General features: G+C 37.5%; 1 protein-coding gene across 1 annotated transcript in view; it reads right to left on the bottom strand.

Annotated features, from left to right (window-relative positions):
• Positions 1–3,446: 3,446 nt before the first annotated feature.
• Nectin3 (nectin cell adhesion molecule 3) overlaps positions 3,447–19,939 on the bottom strand; it is a 106,262-nt gene continuing 89,769 nt past the window's right edge. Inside the window, exons 8-9 of the mRNA XM_013151760.3 lie at positions 11,424–11,486; positions 3,447–10,841 (exon numbers count right to left, since the gene is read on the bottom strand). Of these exons, the coding sequence (XP_013007214.1) occupies positions 10,665–10,841; positions 11,424–11,486 (240 nt within the window). The 3' untranslated portion in view covers positions 3,447–10,664. The remainder of the gene's footprint in view (positions 10,842–11,423; positions 11,487–19,939) is intronic.

The raw sequence follows: 19,939 nt of genomic DNA, 5'->3' as shown, positions 1-19,939 counted from the left end.
GCTCAGTCTGACATGTACAGATAAAGGGATAACCAGGCTGACCAAGAAGGTGGACCTATTCCAGAACATTCAGGGAGTCTGGCTGAATCACAGCAGGGACATATGTACTAGAACGTTCTTTGTATTTTAGAAAAGTTTTGCTTTTTATTTAGTCAAGGAAAGTATAGCTCACACAGAAGTCATAGGTTGTTCAAGTTTGACCAGAATCTCAATTGGAGAACTAGCAAACTGTTGAGTTCTATATAAAATATGTGTCTGTAATTAACAACAACACCCTTTGCAACTCTGAACAAAGTAACACAATGCCTACTTCTATAGAAAAATGCCTCTTTATTTTTCCCTTGCTTTGAGTTGACATACAAGGGTCTAAAATGTAGATCCCTCACAAAATCCTGGGACTTACTACCAGCAGGAAGGGAAATATTTAGAAAAGGTATGGAAGTTCCAAGAGACTCTGAACAAGAAGGCTGGATTTTTCCTAGAACAGCACATAACTAATACCAATATGGAAACATATTAGATCAGAATGTCCAAAGGATATTTAAAGAGATACGAACTGCTTATTTCTGGATTATTTACCATTTAATTTCTCTAACACTTTCTTGCAGCAATTTCATAAAATGCAAAAGGGAATTCTTTTCCCTTCCATTGTGACATTTTGGTGGAAACAGAAATCCAAAGTTGAGACATTTTTGAAACCTGTGAGGAAGAGAAACTCAGGCAAAAATATCTACACACATACATAATCATAAAGAAAAGTTTACCCTGGTGCTTTCTCTTTTTTTCCAGGACTGGGGATGGAATCCAGTGCCCCAAGTGTGTTAGGCACATGATCTACCGCCAAGCTACATTCATGGGACTTCAATTTTTGAGGTAGGCTTTTTTTGTTTTGTCCAAGCTGTTCCTCAATGTGTGAAGCTCCTGCCTCAGACTCCAGAGCAGCAAAGGTGAGAAGTGTGTGCCACTGTGACTGGCTTTTTTTTTTTTGACTCATACATTAAACTGTTGCATAAAACATTCACGTGTGCAGACTATTCCAGTTTGTGTCCATGTGACCATTCTTCACATAAGTAACATCTAGCTAAAATATATTTTGAGAAATTTACTAGGTAGATGAGAACATGTTCCCCTTTGTTTTGACTTGATCCCAATACATTTTTTTCTACGTTTTTGAGGGTCTGGACATTTATGCTTATTTTACTCCATGATTATGATTTGAGAGTAATGAATACTGCTAAAATGCTAAAGGCTTTTTGAAGGAGTCTAATAATAGAATGGGTGGGATAATATTTTTATTACCAGATGCTTGTAGAAGACCAACTGCATCCTTGAAAATGCCAGCTACGTTTCCTGATTACTGTGGGTTATGCACAGTGAGAGGTGGTTTACATCAGGGAAGAACTAGAGGCAGCTGGCACCAGCTGGCCGGTGCTGGTTGAGCACATCTCTTCCCAAACACATTTAGCAGTGTCATCTTGGTAGCTTCACATGGGCCATGGTGGGAGTATGCACACTATGGGCATCAGCAAATGATGACATCAAGGTGTTTTTGTGTTTTATTCCATCCAGCAAGTCATTTTACCAGTGTTCTCTTTTCATGTATTCTTTTTAATCACCCACATATTTTTCACAGATTTATGCTTCCTCTATATTGTTCAACATACAGAAAGTACTTATAACACCTGTTTTAATGTATGTGTCTACTAATTCTGTTGTCAGTGGATGGCTTGCTGTGGATAGGATGTGGTGTGCAGCCTGTTTATAAATGATCCATGAGTTAAGATTGTCTTTACCCTTGCAAACGGTTATAGAAAATAGACATAAGCCACCAGGAAAATTCAAAGAAACATGAGACACCACTTCCTAGTTACTAGGACAAGTGCAATAAAAAAGAAAATAATAAGTGTCGATGAGAATGTAGAGAATTTGAAGCTCTCACAATCTGTTCATGAAAATGGTACAGCAGCTTTGTAAAAACTGGTTCAGCAGTTCCTGTAAAAGTTAAACCACACAGTTGCCCTATCATCTACCAAGTCTATTTCTAAGTATACATTCAAGGGAAATAAAACAGATGATGAGACAAAAATTCCTACCCAAATATTCACAGCAGTATTTTTTATAACAATACAGCAACCTAATGTCTATAGATAACATGACATAGATAACATGTGATGTATCTATACAATGGAATATTCTTTGGTAATATAAAAGTATGACACATACTATAATATGGATGAACCTTGAAAATACTATGTCAAAGGAAAGTCGCACAGTGCCACATATTGTATGATTCCATTTATACGACATATCCTGAAAAAGCTAGCCCAAGACACAGAAAGTTAGTTGATAGGGAATTAAAACTCACCATGTTTTAAAAGTATTTTTATGTGGCTAAAAAAATACTTGTTAGAGATATGTCAGGGAGTAGCTGTTAATGCGCATGGATTTGAGATTGACTGCAATGCTTTGAGTCTAAAATATCCCTCTGAAGTCTCATGCCCATAAGCAGAGCTTTTGTAAGGTGATTGGGTCATGGGGTGCAATATTCACCATTGGATTTGTTCACAATGGATTCAGTAGCTGAGTGTGCATTTAAGAGCTGAAGTCTTCTTGGAGGTGTAACATGAAGACCTTATTGTTGTCCCTGGATTCTCCTTTTTCTCTGTGTTTCCTGGCTTCCAAGGGTTGAGCAGCTTCCCAGTGCCAGTACCACTGTACCAGGCCATTTCTGCCTTGGAGCTAAGTAGCCTGGGACTGAATCCTCTGAAATATGAGCTTAAATAAACCTCTCTTCTTTTAAGTTGCAGATATTGGGTATTCTGCCCTAGCCATGAGAAAGTAACTAATACAGTGGTGAAAATATTTTAGAATTTATGGGTATAAAAATCTGTAAATATACTATGAAAACACTGAATTTAATACCTTAAAAGAATAAATTTTTATGATATTTCAATAAAATGTTATTTTAAAAAACATGGTTCCTAGACTTTGGGATTTCACAGACCTGTACAACACCACCAAACTAAAGTTTAGGAACTTTAGTTCCACAGATACCCACTATGATTGCTTGTTTTTGGTACTTAAAAACACTTAATAGCCATTTTGTTTCAAAAGAATTTCCTAAATGAAAGAGAATTTCTGATTCATACAGATTAATCATGAATGAGGAACCCTCCTTTAACTGGAATGGAGATTCATTTAAAAAGGTACTATATAAATGTTGTATGTTACTACAATGATATATAACACACCACGTTTTAAAAGTATTTTTATGTGACTGAAAAGTACTTGTTAGTGTTTTTTAAATTTTTATAAGGGACTCAAGTCCACCAATCATTGGCATAGAAAAAATCCTTTAAACCTTAATTTTACAGTCATGTAATGAGATTATTAATTCTTATATGTATTTTAATAATTTATTCACTGATAATAATATAAATAAGACGTAGTTGATAAAAACTTTATTCAAAACATATAAAGAACTATAATATATTTCAAAACTGCAAAAATAAAATACAATGTATGGTAACTTAAAAATAAAGACTATCCAAAAAACATTAGCAATCTACTATTTAAAATACAATCTCAAATTCAAAGCTAGTCTTTGTATTTCTGAATTTTGTAACATCTAAAATAGTCTTTACCCAAATACAATTATGCAAATGTTGCATCTCTATCACTTTAAAAATATAACTTGGGTAGTTTCTGACAAGTAAAACTATATGCCATTGCTCATTTCTTATACATCCAAATAAAATAGCTGAAATGACTAGAAACTAATTTTCACTAATGAAACACCAAAAAGTTAGTAAAATAGTTCTTCTAAAAGCAATGGATTAGCATTCTCAATTGAGCTACATAAGGATCTATTGCAACCTAAAGTCTCTCCAGATGATCCACTTTGTATTCATGTTGTTAGGACATTTGCAAAATGCTTTTCACCATTTAGTAATTAGGACTAAGCACTCAGGAGCTGTGAAATAGGCAGATGATCTTCAGTTTACACAAGGAGAAGCAGGACACAGGGGAGATCTCACTGCACCCAGAGTCAGACCCAATTAGCTTCTGGCTTCTTGTAGGAAATGTTTCTTCCAGAAAAGAACACTAGTTTAATGATGGGAGTAAAAGTATGGGGATTTGTTGGGGGTGAATTAATTTAGACTCCATAAGCAGAAAGTTCAGAGCATGGATAAGGCAGAGATTTCAGTGTAAAAAGGGTTAAGAGGAAAGTTAAAACCAGAATAAAGACTCTTCAGACAGAGATCACTTTTCAGAAGTAAAAATAGCAAAATAAGAATAGAAAAAAGAGGCATAAGGTACTCATTGCTAAGCCAAGGGGCTTTTGTAAAATCACTTTAAAAGGAGGATTTCCCTTGAACATAACCCTTAAACATCTTATTCTCCTCTTGCCCTAATAAAACCCCTATGATATAGAAGAACACTAACTTACAGGAATAAAATTGAGAAGTAAAGATATTAAGAGGCTGAAACCACATCAAGAGTGAATAGGCTGGAACAGATGTTGTCTTAAAACACTGGCTTAGAAATAGAAACAGAAGGTAAAGGATAAACAGGGACTTTTATGGATGGACAAGTGGAATAATCCAGGGATCTAGTAGCAATCCCAGCTACTTAACTTTTTTTGACAAAGGCCTTGGAATTTCAAGTATACAGTGAAACCAAAGATGACAAATGTCTATTGAAATACTTTGCTGAAAAGAATATTTATAATATATTCTTGCAACATTATGTGAAAAAAGACATAAATGAAGTGCATTGTGGACAAGAAGAGGCATTCAGCTCAAATTGCTGCTGCCTCTAATTAATATATAATGAACACGGAGCCATCAATAAGACAGGAGAGAAGAATTTAATTTAGCCTGATCGATATGCTAGGATAGGTGAAAAAATTACTTGTCATTATCAGAAAGGATATTGGAAAGCAAAACAAAGGTGCCTACTCACTTGGAAAATGGTGTACAGCTCAAGGCTTCACAGATCCACTATGAGTTATTAAGAAAAATTAATCTGAGGGAGACATATACGTGTTTTGAGACACGTATGTCACAAGAGTGGCTGTAATTGAGTCAGTGTAGCAAATTGGATATTCTAGATTCTCATGGAGATTTCTCAAGGTTGCTTCTGATTGCCTTTCACCACTGAGTCCCATGCTATGGAAATAAATACAACCAGTGTAGGTGACAATACCAAGGATCCTGGCTGGCCACTGGGGACCTGACCATACAAAGTTTAAATGGCAGTGCTAGCAGGAAACACAAGAGCTCAAATGCCCACCCCCTTCTACAAAACAAAGGAAGGAAATATCTGAAAAAACAGCATTTAGACTACTGAAATGTTTGGGATGGCAACTGTAATTTAACAGTAACTTTAAGCACAAGAGTGTATCTCCTTGGGTCCAACTGACACACCTTTTATGTAACTCATGTGCATGCAGCAACTATGAACATCACAGCAATAGATGGGAGGACTTAGAAGATAGCAGCCTGCCTATTGCTAATTCTTGGAGTTGTTGCTTTTCCATACATTTATGTGGTGCTGACACTGAGAACATCTGTTCTTCTGAAACTCAGGTATGTACCTCTAAACCTCCCAGCTGGAAGACAAGAATGTAACCAGTATTTTTGATGTAGGGAAGTATGTCATTTGATATAGATTAAAGCCTTAGCCTCCAAACACTGACTGGGGGATTCTGGTTGTGACCAATAAAATGGATTTATTTATAATCAGTGGACTGGAGGATGTTTTTTGCCATTAATAGTTTCCCTTCTCCCTGAGATTCATCGGTAAATTCTTTATCATGGCCCCAACTGATAATTTATGACAAAAAGATTTCGAGTATCTTCTGAATTTTTTAAAATGTTCTTTCATTCCAGTCTACTCAAATTTAAATGCCTACAATGAGGGTGAAATTTAGTAGAGCAGAATAACTGGTAGAACCACCACATACAGGAGGAACACACCTACTGGTTTAGAAATTTACACCAGAAAGGTAAACTAAATCTGCTCAAGTAGTATTGGTCTCACTGCTAATAAAACTCTTAGGTAGAATGTTGCTACAATGTCTAGAAGGATAGGACCAAGTTGGGATGTTTTCAAGCGTACAGGACAGCTTGGCCCACTGTTCTGGTGCCTGCCTGCTCATACACATGCATGACTCCATGCTTGGTCTAAGACCAGGTAAAGTGTTACCTGGTGAGGGTGTAAGAGAAGAAATACACCCTTACATAACTTTATCTACTGAAAGCTACTAAAATAACCTAATAGTTGTGAACGCCCAGATTCTACACATTTCAACAGGAATAACTATCAGCTCTGTTATAGCTTCTAGTTTCATAGGGATACAAGTTCTTGGGTATTCTAAGGTCTTTAAACAACCCAATGATGAAGGAAGGGCTTGCCAGGGAAGTGCAGAAACAGGAGCAGCACAGAGCTCTGTCACAGGAGTGACCCTACATTTCTACTTCACATCCCCTTCTCTTGTCTTGGCCAGCTTTTGCAGGTGTCCACTTTACAAGTGTCACTACCCCTGGGAGTTCCATAAAGGTGAGACAAACAGAGCTCTGAGTACTGTACATCAAAGAACTAAGCTAGGAAGAGCTGTTAGCTGTTCCTGCCCACAGAAATTGAAGCAAGTGGAAAACAGTGTTTTTGATTATTTGGATGGTTGTTTTTCTAACTATGGTTAATAGAATGCAGGTAAATTTTTCTGAGTATTTACACGTCAAACACTAAGTAAAAATGAGCATATGCATTAGTTTTCATTTTTAACATTTCTTAGATATTTCCCCCATACACCTTTTTACATCACTGCTTTAAAATAAGGGAAATAAGACAATTTTATTTCCTAATATCAAAAGTAAATTTAAAGGAAGTAACAATTATCCCTTCATGTTGTGTGGGGCTCCTGCAAATAGGACAAAACAGGATTCTGATCCTGTTCAGTAAGATCCTGTTCACTTTCCAAGAATCCTGTCCATGCTACATACTCAATGATGTTAGCAGTTACTACTATTAATGTGTAAAATGAGAGCACCTACAGGTTATAGTAATGTACGTTTTCAAACTTAAAAGATTCAGATATAAACCTTGCCATATGACAAACATTCATTATAGTAAACGAAATATCTGCCACCTATACATTAAGTCACGTTAAGTCAAACTGAAACTTCCATGATGCAGCTTGGTTCTTCTATGTTGCTGCGTGGTTCTTCCTCGGATACACTACAGTACTTTGAAAGCTGACAAGGGCACTGGATGTTAAGGTTTGACATGGAACACTAAGACAGTCATAGGCACTTGACTGCATGAAGAGAACTTACAATTTCCCATCAATTATCACCTTGTTTAATTCTCACCACAATTCTGAGAGGCTGGCAGGGAAGTTATTATAATTTCTGCTTTGTGGATGAAGACAATCGGTTAAGTGAATTGCCTAAGATTTTACGGTTGGAAGGGGGAAAAGCCAGGAGTAGAACCTGTTCTTCTGATTGCTGGAATAGTGGTCTATACTCTACACCACAGGGAATAGGCAACTCAAAAGCTGGCTCTATTGTATATGAAGAATAGCACCAGGAAACTGGCACAGGGTAGGGAAAGACTGAACAATCACAAACAAAATTGACACTTTTATACTACTATGAAAGAGGACTTAGGAAATCATTTTCAACAGAAGGATGAAGAAACTGTACTGGTCCTAAGAGTAAAGAAAATAATGAGGGAACCAGTTCATTTAGTTTTCAGCATATTTTTTTTTAATCACTACTGTTTGTACATTATAGAGAAGTCTAGCAAAAGTAAGAATTTCGTATCATGTGTTCCCAAAGAGCACAAACTTCTTCAAATTTGGAACATGTAAGAAGGCCGGGCAAAGGGAGAACCCTCATAGAAAAGATAATACATCACTAACGATTAAGATTCCTAAGCCATGACATTGGGTTGACCGAGGGTGGTGCAGACACTTGGTACGAGCTGGTATGCAGGCCTGGAGATGGACTGCTTACTAACCAGGCGGCACAGGCTGTGTTTACTGTGTGCACACTCCCTTTTACTTCAAATTAAAGGGTACAACCAAAAGCAGTGTGTGCTGTGGGAACTTATTCCTGCTTGTGTGTTTTAGTAAACCAGTTATGAAAAGAGTATCTAATACCAGCTGCCAATCATACACCTCAGCCTAACTCACTGACCTGTGAGAGTCTAACTTCCAAATTTAAATGGCATCATCAAGTAGTCTGGACTCCACATTTGGAGATCCACAGGCTAATTCTGGATGCTGTTTCTTCAGCTGAGGGGCGGATTGGTCAAATCCTTTTAAAGCTCCTCTTTATTTAGCAAAGATTTTAGAGAGAACAGATGGGAGGCACCAGGACAAGCTATTATAGAGTCATGTGGCCCCTACAAGGGCCAATAGCTATAAAGTTGCCTGTCTGTTCAAGAAATGTCATAGCTGACAGGAAAAGACAATGTTACAGTAGCTTTCTGCATAGGACATGTTTATGTCCTAAAATTTTTTTTCTATAACTATATTAAGAATGTTGAGGGTAGACAGTGGATTCCTTGTGGGACAGGACAGAGAGTTCCTCAAATGTGGTGTTCAAATCCCTTTCTCTGCAGATGAAGACATCTCTGCTCTCCTGGTGTCCACAGTGTGCTTTGGTTAAGCTAATTGAACAACCTGCTTCCAGCAGTATTCTAGAAGACAATGTACCTCCTCTCTGTAACATCCAGTATTTACTTACTTATTTATTTAGTCTTTTGGGGACAGGGTCTCACTAGCAGTTCAGGCTCGCCTTGAACTTGCAAGGATCTTCTTTCCTCAGCCTCTCAAGTGCTGGGGTTACAGATGTGTGCCACCACATCTGGCTTTGCACCCAGTATTTTCTGGATGCAACTTTGCTATTCTGACCACAGTCATTTTATTGAGGGACAAATATTTCAAAATTCCTATATCTTTAGTTACACTGACTCAGTGATGGCATTCTAAGTAATAAAGTTCGAGTATCCTCTTTTCTACAAAGGGCAGTAAACTCTTTCTCTGAGGTAGCAATGGGGATTCAGCAATGAGGTTCATTAGAATTTACCCTTTGATGCTCGGCAGTTATTATCTTTAAAATTGCTAATTACCTAGCCAGAGCACTGAGATGGAAGTTAAACATCCTTTTCCCCAGGATTGTTGGTCACCCAAGTGATAAGGGAGAGTGATTACTAGGTAGAAGGGTATGTAGTTTATATGGCAAATAGAAAAAGAAAGAAAACAAGAATTAAAGTCAGCACAACATGAACCATAAAGTATCTTTGGCATCTCATTAGAGATCTGTTAATAGTCTCTTTGCACTTTAGCTTAGAAACATGTCCTACACCATTTATTTGAGTGTGCATGCCACCTTTTAAAAATAATATGACAAGCTTGTAGGTTTAAAAAAAATCTGTGACACATCTCATCTTCCAGAATGCACAATAAAATTACACTTTCTTTAAGACGTGAGGGAGAGTGATTGACATTTGACATGTACCTGGGATACTTCGGCAAACATCAAAGCTTTGTAGGACACCCTAATAGGTAAGTCACTATCTTCCTTTCTTTTTGGCATCTCTTTACTCTTGTTGACCAAGTAAAGTAGAGGAGGAGGGATAGAGGACACATAGGTTTAGCATATATTACATATTGAAATAGCTTCAAAAAGAGTTTTCAAATTTCCTGGCTTTTATTAACAGAAGTTATTTCATGGTGATTTTCCAGTGGTCTTTTCTGAGGTAGATAAAACACGGAAGACAGGTAGTCTGAAGAATGCAGAAGGGTAGCTAACACTTGTGTAGACTGAGATCAGTTTGTAAGAAATGTCAGAAGTGAAAACAGCTTGAATAGAGAAGAGAGGGGCAGGGCTATGGGCTGCATACCATTGAGTGTGGCTTCTAAAACAGGACACCATTGTATCTGCATGTAAACAACAAGGGTGTGGGGATCATGGCAGAGCAAGAGTGAAACCTGCAAGATTCATAGCTGGTTCCCAGGGGCAGGTGACAGAAGGGACTATGGATCCGCAGTAACTTATACAGTAATAGGACAGTTTAAAAGCAACTAATGTTTTAACACTTTAAAATGCTTTTTGCTGTTATTCTGGATAAAAAGCAAATGTCTATCTCCTCAGGCCTCTGTTTGTACTTGGGTATTTCAATTGTATTCTGCATGTTAGGCAAATCTAAATTCTGGCTAAGCAACTAGTGAAATGAATTCTGGACTCATTTTTCTACCCGTTTGAATTATAGAGGAACAGGCTGGCTGCTGGAGACCCAAGGAGGTGAACACTACCAGCTGGGGCCTCTCTTTCAGAAGAATCACTGCAGTCATCACAGGCAGATGCTGTACTTTCAAATGAACATTCCATCGGAGGCCAAATGTTAGTAGTTAAACACCAGCATCACAGAAACACACAAAGCAGTAGGCAAGTTCACAAACACAGCTGGTGGTTAAGAAACCCCTAATGAAGGAAAGAAATCTATTAGCTCCAAGCCATTCATCAAGACTTTTAATACCCTTAGATTGGGACTGTTATATGAGAGAGAATAAAATAACTATTGGCCTCAGTTTTTTTCTCCCCAATCTAAGACTAAACATTTGTTAAAAACCCATTGGAAAATGAGGAAAATCACACATAATGTTCTCGTGGGTTGATGTAGACTTTCTCAGGGTTGGTGCTTTGATGTTTGCCAGTGCTTGGATCTTTGTAGCACATCTGACTGTAAAGGGGGTACATCTGCTGAATTCCATCTTCTCCCACTGTGCTCTCATCTTCATAGTCAAATCTTTTGCTATTCAGTCCATTCTGAAAATTCAATCATTGTTTACATTAGCAGAGCAGCTGTTTGCATTTTGCAGCACTTTGCTAAAAACAGGCAAAAATAGAATTCATTAAAGTCTATGTCCTTGATTTATTATCCCACAAGGAACTGAGTGGCAAGGTAAAATTCACCAATTTATCATGTTCCAGTAATTTGTTACTTGCAATAATGGAGTAGGAACGAATGGTAGCTCCTAAATACAAAATTGTGATCAATGGGGACAGTGATCACTTGCAGGTTTTGGAATTTGGAGTTGGTATTAGCTAAGGACAACTGGAGAATAACAAGGCTGTGAACTTCAAAAGTCTCTCCAGTAAGGCCCAACACTGGGCTTTATTTGTCAGATACACAGCCAACTAAGAAAACGAAGCAAAAGAAACCTTTGTAGAACCAGGGAAAGGGCAGTAAAGTGAACTGGCACGTGTTCCTGTTTATACCTGACATGACTGCACACTAAAATAGGCATGAGTAATCTAAAACGAACTTTAATGGACTCTAATGATATTTGAATAAGTATGTTAGCCCCAGCTCCTCCTAGGCTGATATGATGTGACCATGTTACTTACAGAGGGCAGAAGACTACCAGCTTCTTTTTCTTTGAATTGAGTCTGCAGAGGTGAGTGTTCGGTCTGGCAGAAGACATAAAAAGACACACAGTTTAAACCACCAAGTGCATATCAACCAACACCAGCCAGACTCCTGCTCTTAAGAGAGAGAATCACATCCTGTTAGAATATCTACTGATTAAGCAACCTAATTTTCCAAAGAAGGATGGAAAAAGCAACTATATATTCCTTGTGTCTTGCCCTGTATCTGCCTGTTTGTCTCTTTGTCTGTCTTTTCCCTCTCTTTCCCCATCCCTCCTTCCTTCTTTCCCCTTACTGGCTCTAGCTGTATTTTAGCAAACAATTACACAGCACATCTGCTGCAGAGAATGTCATGCAAACTTATTTATATGTTGAGATCTCAGCACACAAAGTCTTCCACCTTTTACCAGTACAAGAGCCCTGGAAAAACTGAAGTGGGTAAGAGTGGTTTAGAGTGGCAGTGAAGCTCTGTCCACCTGTGGACATCCAGATGATGGCTCTCGTCTTCCTGCTTGTGACTCTCTCATCCTCCCCCACCTCCCACAGATGAGAGGACTCATCACTTTCTAACCTCAGAAAAATCTTTCTCAACTTCTGACTTTCAAACACATACTTTAAACACTTCCAATCTCAACTTCAAATATGACATCTTCTGGGAAATCTTGCACAACACTCAGGTGGAGACAGCTTCTGTAGCACCTATTATCACAATTATTGCTTTACTTACTTGTCTGCTTCACTAGACTGAGAGTTCTTGTTAGAGTGTGTACACAGATTATCTCATCTAATCCTTATGAATAATACTGCAAAACTTGTGTATTTTATTTACAGAGGACTAACTCTGAGGCTCAGAGGGGTTAAGTAAGCTGTCTCTAATTACACAGCTGAAAAGTTGGTGATTATGGTTCAAACAGGGCTTTGATTACACCACATCCTTTCTTCTAGCTCAGTGCCTAGAATATAGGTGCTCAGTGAACATAAGGCATGAAGGGAAAGCATGGAGGAATGCCCCAGTGTGGACACATCTGTCAACATGCTTTGCATGCCACTGCCTTTGCTCATGTCTTCCCTTTGGTCTCGAAGTTTTGCCCTTTAAGGTCTGCATTTAAAATACTACCCATCCATCATGGCCCGATCAAAGTCATCCTACCAGAATGGCTTCCCACATTTCCTGCCAAAGTAATGATCTTTAACTTGCAATTTTACTACTGCTCTTAATTATACCTCTGTTATAGTACACATCAAGGTCTGCGGTTTTAGAGTCCCTGAGGTTTATATTTCTCAACTTCAGTAAATAGCAAGGCCTAGTTGTTACTATGGTCTGAAAGTTTGTGGCCTCCAGATTCATTATTGAGGCCTCATCTCCAGTGTGAAGGCACTGGAAGGTAAGATTGGGCGGTGGGAGGTCAGAAAGGAAGGACCCTCATGCATGGGATTTATTTGCTTGTAGGCACTACAGAGATCAGGACTTTTCCTTCTACCCTGTGAGGCTGCAGTGAGAAATTGTCATCCCAAGAAAACACCTCACCAGACACCAATTCTGGTAGCTCCTTGATCTCCACATTCTCAGTGAAGAAAAATATAAGCTAAGCAGTTTATGGTGTTTTGCTGTTGCAGCTCAAATGGACTAAGATACCACATGCTATCCCATATTATGGCCTAGAGTTCTACAAATGTAAGAAGTCAACAATTAATGAGTTGATTAGAATCTAAATTATCATTAATTCTTGATATCCTGTGTGACAGTTACCCATATGAAAAATTACACGGGACAATTTTCTTGACCCTATTCAGCATGATTCCAGGGTACTTTTCCCATGACCAGTCATCCTCTTCTGCATCCTGATGACTGTTCTCATTTGGCACACCTCACTCAGAAGTGGCTTCCACCTTCCACCATGGCAGGGGCCAGAGGGCTCGTTCTGGGAAGGTCAGAGGCAGGAGTGCATGCCCTGCTGGGATTGTACACATCATGGAGGTCACGGGAGGCCATGCTCTAGCAAAGGCCAGCCTCTTACTCAGCTCAGTCTAAAATTGCCATATTGACATTCTTGATTTTCGAATGAGGGGTCTTTGCATTTTCACTTTGGGTTAGGCCACACATATTATGTAACTGGTCCCAGTTTAACAAAAATAGACTCGTAAAAATATCTTACATGAAAATTGGCATTTTCTTTCATTTGTTTCTGTTGTAGATTGTCACTGTAATTGCTTCTTTTCTATTTCAATATAGAATAAAAAAAGATTCTGCATCACTCATGGCTGACTCTGATTTGATAAGAGGCAGACAAGCTATAAGCTTCTCTGCAGAAAGGGTAGGTATAGGTTTTGTGAGCCACTGGAGCTAATCCATTCTTTCTAAAGACATATTTGGAAGCCAAAGATGGCTTATTCGCAAAATCATTTCTCTCATTTCAAATATCCTTTGTACTACAACAATGAAACCTAAACCTATTTGTGTTGATTTTTAGAAGATCATGTCAGTAAAAGCCATCATAACTACTACCTCTTTTATGAGCACGAAGGAACCTTTGACAAAGTCAGTCCACCAGCTGTTCACTGTTTTGTTCTGTACTCCCATATGTGTAATAGTCTGGCTTAATTTTTAACTCTGACACTTTTGTAAAAGGAGAAAGCAACTTAAATAATGATATTGTAAGCAACCTCAGCTTTCACAACAACTAATATATAGTATGTACAAAATTAAAAGCAACAAAAGATTTCTGATGGTTGTTTCTGAACCTTCTTTAATGATCCAATCACATAGAAAAGAGAAGGAAATTAGAATGGAAATCCTGAATAAGCTCTCAGGGCAATACTGAAAGGTGGCCTTCGTTTATCCCTCCCCATCGGGGGCGGTGTGGATAGCAGGGGTATAGTCAGTCCTGCAAGAGAGCCACACTCTAGGAATACAACAATTATGACTGCAAGTGTTCAAGGAACGATGCTGTTGGAAGATGTGATCTTCTACATCTATAAAACTCCAAATCCTAAATTTAACAAGACCAGAAATTAACTTACTGTTTACCTCTTCTTGAACAGTTGGTCATCATCAGACAAACATGGTAACATCCTTAAGTCCTTGGTTGACATGATGGAGGGTCCATGAGTAACAATATAACCAATATTAATTATATTAGGGAATTGTGCAGGCTACACAAATTTAATGTTTGAGCCTTAAATGTTATGAATAACAACAGGACTGCTATCTTTTTGTCATGGTTGGAGGAAAAGAGGAAGGAAGGAAGAGAAGGAAGGGGGAGAGAGAAAAAGGAAGGAAAAACAATAATACATTTGGACATAGCGGGGCATGCTTGTAAGCTTAGCCCTCTGGGAGGCTGAGGCATAAATATCAAACAGTATAACTGCTAAATTGTATAGCAAGAGTATCCTTGGTTTTGAAAGAAACTGTCAGGTTTTCTTTCTAAATGAGTATATCGTTTTCAGTCTTATTAGCAAAAAGTAAGTTTTGATATTCTATATTGGTGCTTTTAAGAAATTAGTAACCACAGTCTTTAAAATGAAAAACTTACATGTTCGGAACTTATTATATATGTACTGAATAAAATTATTATTTTAACAGTTGGATACACAGTATATATTATTCCATTATTCTATTATTCTTGTATTTTTTCTTAGAAAATCTTAGGTTATTCTGAATCTGTAATACATATTTCAGTTTCCAAACAATATGTACTACACTGAAGTAATTTCTACAAACTGTAATTCATGCTCATTGTCTTTAATCAAGTGAGGTAGACTCATTAATGGCTTCCAAGGTGCTGTTAGCAACACCAGTTTCTCTGGTTTGATTTATTATCTTAGCAAACATGTCACCTCCTTTACCAAAAAATAAACCAGAACCTTCTTTATTTTGAATGTATTATAACTCTACCTTGTTTCCATAAGGATGGTATTTATAAATCCCAAAGGAGAACTGTCAGTCACTGGACTTTATTCTCAGTGATGACAAAAGTAAGATTTTCAGTAGCTATTGTCACAAGGCCTATCTTCAAACTAGAATTCCATTTGAGTGCACTGACTCCATATCTATATTTCATTCTCTGTTGTATTCTGTCTTTCATAATTTCATCCAAAGTTCTGTACTTCTCCCTTAGAGCAGTAGTGTCCTTTTGCCCAAGTTCATTGTGATTTATATACCTTAAACAGTATTCTTTAAACACACGCTGCTATCTCCTCAAGCTTTTCCCTAACGCGTTCTCTCCAGTTACTATTCCTGACATCCACCTTCTCCAGGACATTTTTAAGCCTGGAGAAGGCAGAACTCCTATTACCACACCATCTGCTATGATCATGAGTCTTTCCATTATAGACTTTGGCACCTAGATTATTGTTTCTCCACCTATACTTGTGATACCATTTTGAGGGGGTCTTGATGTTCACAATAATGGTTTGTCTCATTCCCTCATTTCACTTTCTGGTATTCCCATTTGAGCAAATCATCCCCACAACTACAAGGATTCCCATGCCATGCTCTTAAACCTCAGCTCCTTTTTCCTTACTTAGCTCATCACTGATTCCTTCCACCTGGTATCTCAATCTGTTCAAGCTTCTCTCACTTTAAAAGAGAAATGAAAACATAATATATTTTAAAACTTCAACCTCCTAAATCTGCAAAAAATTTAACTCACCTCTCAAAACCTCAGTTTACCAAGGTATGGTAAACCCACCCCTTTTTGCTGAAGAACATTGTCTTCCTTTCATTCCTAAGGCTGTGAAGACTATGTGCAGTTCATACCCACTGTACAGCTGGCACATTTTCCACTGCTGCCTTCTCACTTCAAGCACTTGCTAGGCTTTCCTTGTTATATCGCAGGGTAGCTGTCTATTGCCCCTTCAGCACAGCAGGCATAGCTAAACATTTTAATACATCTTCACTAATTTTTTAGGAAAAGACTGATCTCATGGTTTGTGCCTAGATGTCTCTCCAAAAACTCATGCAGTCATAGGACTTTTTCAGAGGTGGCTAAATCTAGAGCATATGATGCTGGGATTAAGGGTATGCGATTAGTAAATAAGTCCACTGATTTTGTGGGTTTTTCTTTTTTTTGGCATAGTTCTGGCTACCATTCAGGGTGTGAGTGCTACACTAAACCTAGGGCAGGTAGCCTGCATACAGTATAAGGGACACAAAGAGTCTTGTCTCTTTCCCTTGTTGCTTTTGCTACTGTGGGGGTGCCATTAACTGTTCTCCTCTGTGATGCCCCTCTGCCACGTGTCACTCTGCTCTGGAGCTGGCCAACTATGGACTAAAACCTCTACAAACTGTGAGCTAAATAAATCCTTTTTTATTTAACTTTGTGTGTCAGGTATTTTGTCTCAATATGAGAAAAGTAACTATGACAAGCAAGTATTACATAGAATGCATGAATAATGAAAATAGTACTTAATAAGAATGATTATGCTTGAAATCTTGTTTGGTCTCATCACTACTATCTTATGCTTATGAAGAAAGTCTGAGCTCTTCATAATATAACATTTATGCTGTGCTTTCCTTTCTAGTTCACTTCTTTATCTGTGTCTGTTATCTTTTTGATTTCACTATGGATCACAGGACCATACCCCTCCTTTTTTCCCTATATGATCAGAGTTCCAGGTTAATATGTATGACTCTGGTTGAAATTACTTTCCAACGGACTCCAAACAGAAGTTTCTCGATTATGGACTATAGAAAAACCTAGTCATTTTGTCTGAGCTGAGTTCTTGTTTTATGATCTGCATTTTTCTAATCTCTATAAGATGTTGTATGTCCCCTGGCATTTTCTGTCTTTCCTGATAAGCCTCCCGAAGGCATTTTATTAACTTTATTTTTATATTTGTATATGTGTATAGTACATAATGATTGTATTCCTGGGGGGAAGTAGTATACATACATAAAACACAGTTTAATTCTTTTTTTAATCCCTTTCCTCTCTCCTTCCTCCCACTTCTTTCCTCTTCTTCCACAGCCATTTCAAAAGGTTTTGCTTTTGTCAATATATCTTGCCCTAATATCGACAAGTAAAGCACCTTTTTACTTTTGGTCCCACTTAGGATAAAAAAAATTAATAACAGACTAGCCATCTTGTCATAAACTACTGGAAAATGACAAAATACATCAACAGCAGTTTTTAGACACCGGACAACTGTGCTGCCCAAAGCTGAGATCCTGAAGGAAGAGAACGCACACCCATGTGATCACATACACAAGGTGATCTTCTGATAGTCCTAGATTCTTTGTTGGCTTGAAGAGAGTAAACTGTAGGATCACAGGGTTTTGCTAAACGTGGGATACAGAGTTAAGGTGACTGGAATTTGTGAAGCAGGGTACTGAAGAGGGAAACTTAACTAAAAAAGGCTAGAAACCTGCAGGTGGAGCATGTACTGAGTGGACAAAGAACAAGCTACTGGAGAAAGAGAAATTACCAGGGAGAAATTTCCATCTTAACCACCAGAGCTAAAGACATACAGTTATATTAGAAAATGTCATTGAAATTAACACCCTTCTCTCATCACCTAATGAGTTTAAGAGGAGAATCGGTGTTTATGTAGAAGACTTAAGCAATACTGTCAACCAGCTTGATGTGCTTGAAATTTATAGAACACCATGTAAAACAACAGCAGAAGACACATTTGTATCATTGCAGATGGCACATTCAATAAAACAGACCACAATGTATGCCAAAAAGTTCTCCATATATTTAAAATATTAACATACTACAGATATATTTTGTAGTCATTTCAATAAAACAATGAATGAGACTCTATAAAACAAAGTACTTGAAAACACTTCAAAATATTTCTAAATTAAACAATATCCTTTCAAATATTCACTGATTAAAGATGAAATAACAAGGGAAGCAATGATATTTTGAATTTAATAATAAGAATACATTAATTAGCAAATGTGGGATTTCAAATGAAGAAAGCTTATATTTTAAATGCTTGCACCATAAAATTTATAATTAAATTCTAATATTAGAAGAATGGTGTGACACTAATAACCTACACTTTATATTTGTGATCTAATGACCGAGTTAGTAATCTGTAGGGATGATTTTGCATTGTCAGAAAGAAATACACAAATAAACATGACAGCTAACTCACAAAGTATGGCTTCTTGAAGGTATATATATATATATATATATATATATATATATATATTATTACATTTCTATATATTAAGCACTACTCTGAATGAACTCATAAAGCATTACTGAAATTGTGAACTGAGCAGGGTGCAACAGCACGTGCCTGTTTGCTGAGCTACTCTGGAGGCTGAGGCAGGGGATCACATAAATCCAGGAGGTCAAGGGCAACGGAGCAAGGTCCCATTTTTTAATTTTTTTAAAGGAAGAAAGAGAGGAAGGAGGGAAGGAAAAGTAAAGTAAAGTAAAGAAAAGAAAAGAAAAGAAAGAAAGAAAGAAAGAAAGAAAGAAAGAAAGAAAGAAAGAAAGAAAGAAAAGAAAAGAAAACAGTGAATCAACCCTAAATAAAATTGCTAACCAAAGGTTGATTTGCCTTTCACTTTTTTAATAAACAGGAGGCCAACCATGTTACAGGAGCAACAACTGTGAACACTGTGCTCTAATCAAGCTCAATTTACAACATTAATTAGGTACTTGTTTAATTTTAGATACATAATTGTTACTTTCCATGATAATTACATATACAGGCAAGTTATTCACATGAATATCATTATTACAATAGACCCTTAGCATTCATAGATTTAACATCATTTGTTTCAAGCATTGATGAGTGAACTTAAAAGGTTTATGAGAGGCAATAATTTGTAATTTTGCTGAGACATAAATTAGAATCAAGATCTGGGAGTTTTGTGATGGGGTTAAGCATCTAGCTGGTTAACAAACTTATGGTTCACTCAATACTCACATTTCAATGTCTTTTATTTTTAACTCATATATGATTTTTATAAAGACAGGGGTATTTAGGAATGTAGTTTCTGAAACATATATAAAGTATACTCTATGAATGCCAACAGAATTTCTTTATTATTAACCAACTTTTCCTTTCTAAGTTTGAAATGTTTTCCTTATTGTTTTTGTTAATTCTTAGTTGTGCAGTATTTGCAACAAATCATGATCAATGCATTACACAAATTGAATGTGTAAAGACTGCTTGGATCTTATACCAAGACTTGAGATTAATTTGCTCACATCTCCCCTTTCCTAGTATCTGACAGACCTAAGATTGATTTCTGTCTGTGCATTTCAGCCCATAAACCCTCTGGTATTAACCCTCAGGGAGGGCGGCAGGGAGGCTTTTCCCATACCTCATCACCTGCTCTCATACAGCAAGTGCTCAATAACTACCTGCTGAGGTGGTGTCAACAAGCAGGATCTGCTGTGATTTCCACTTTTGGTTATGGACACGAATGATTTGGGGGCTAGATTGATAGGAGGCCTCTGCCAGGTGGACTAAAAACTTTGAGCTCTGAATTAGTGCCTACAAAGCACAGGGAAGAGATGGGTTTG

This window comes from Cavia porcellus, unplaced genomic scaffold (assembly GCF_034190915.1).
Source record: "Cavia porcellus strain 051 isolate PalLab524CR breed Dunkin Hartley unplaced genomic scaffold, mCavPor4.1 scaffold_15, whole genome shotgun sequence".
NCBI classification, from domain to species: Eukaryota; Metazoa; Chordata; class Mammalia; order Rodentia; family Caviidae; genus Cavia; species Cavia porcellus.
The sequence above is the reverse complement of the archived record's forward strand: the minus strand, read 5'-3'. Positions and strand labels throughout refer to the sequence as shown.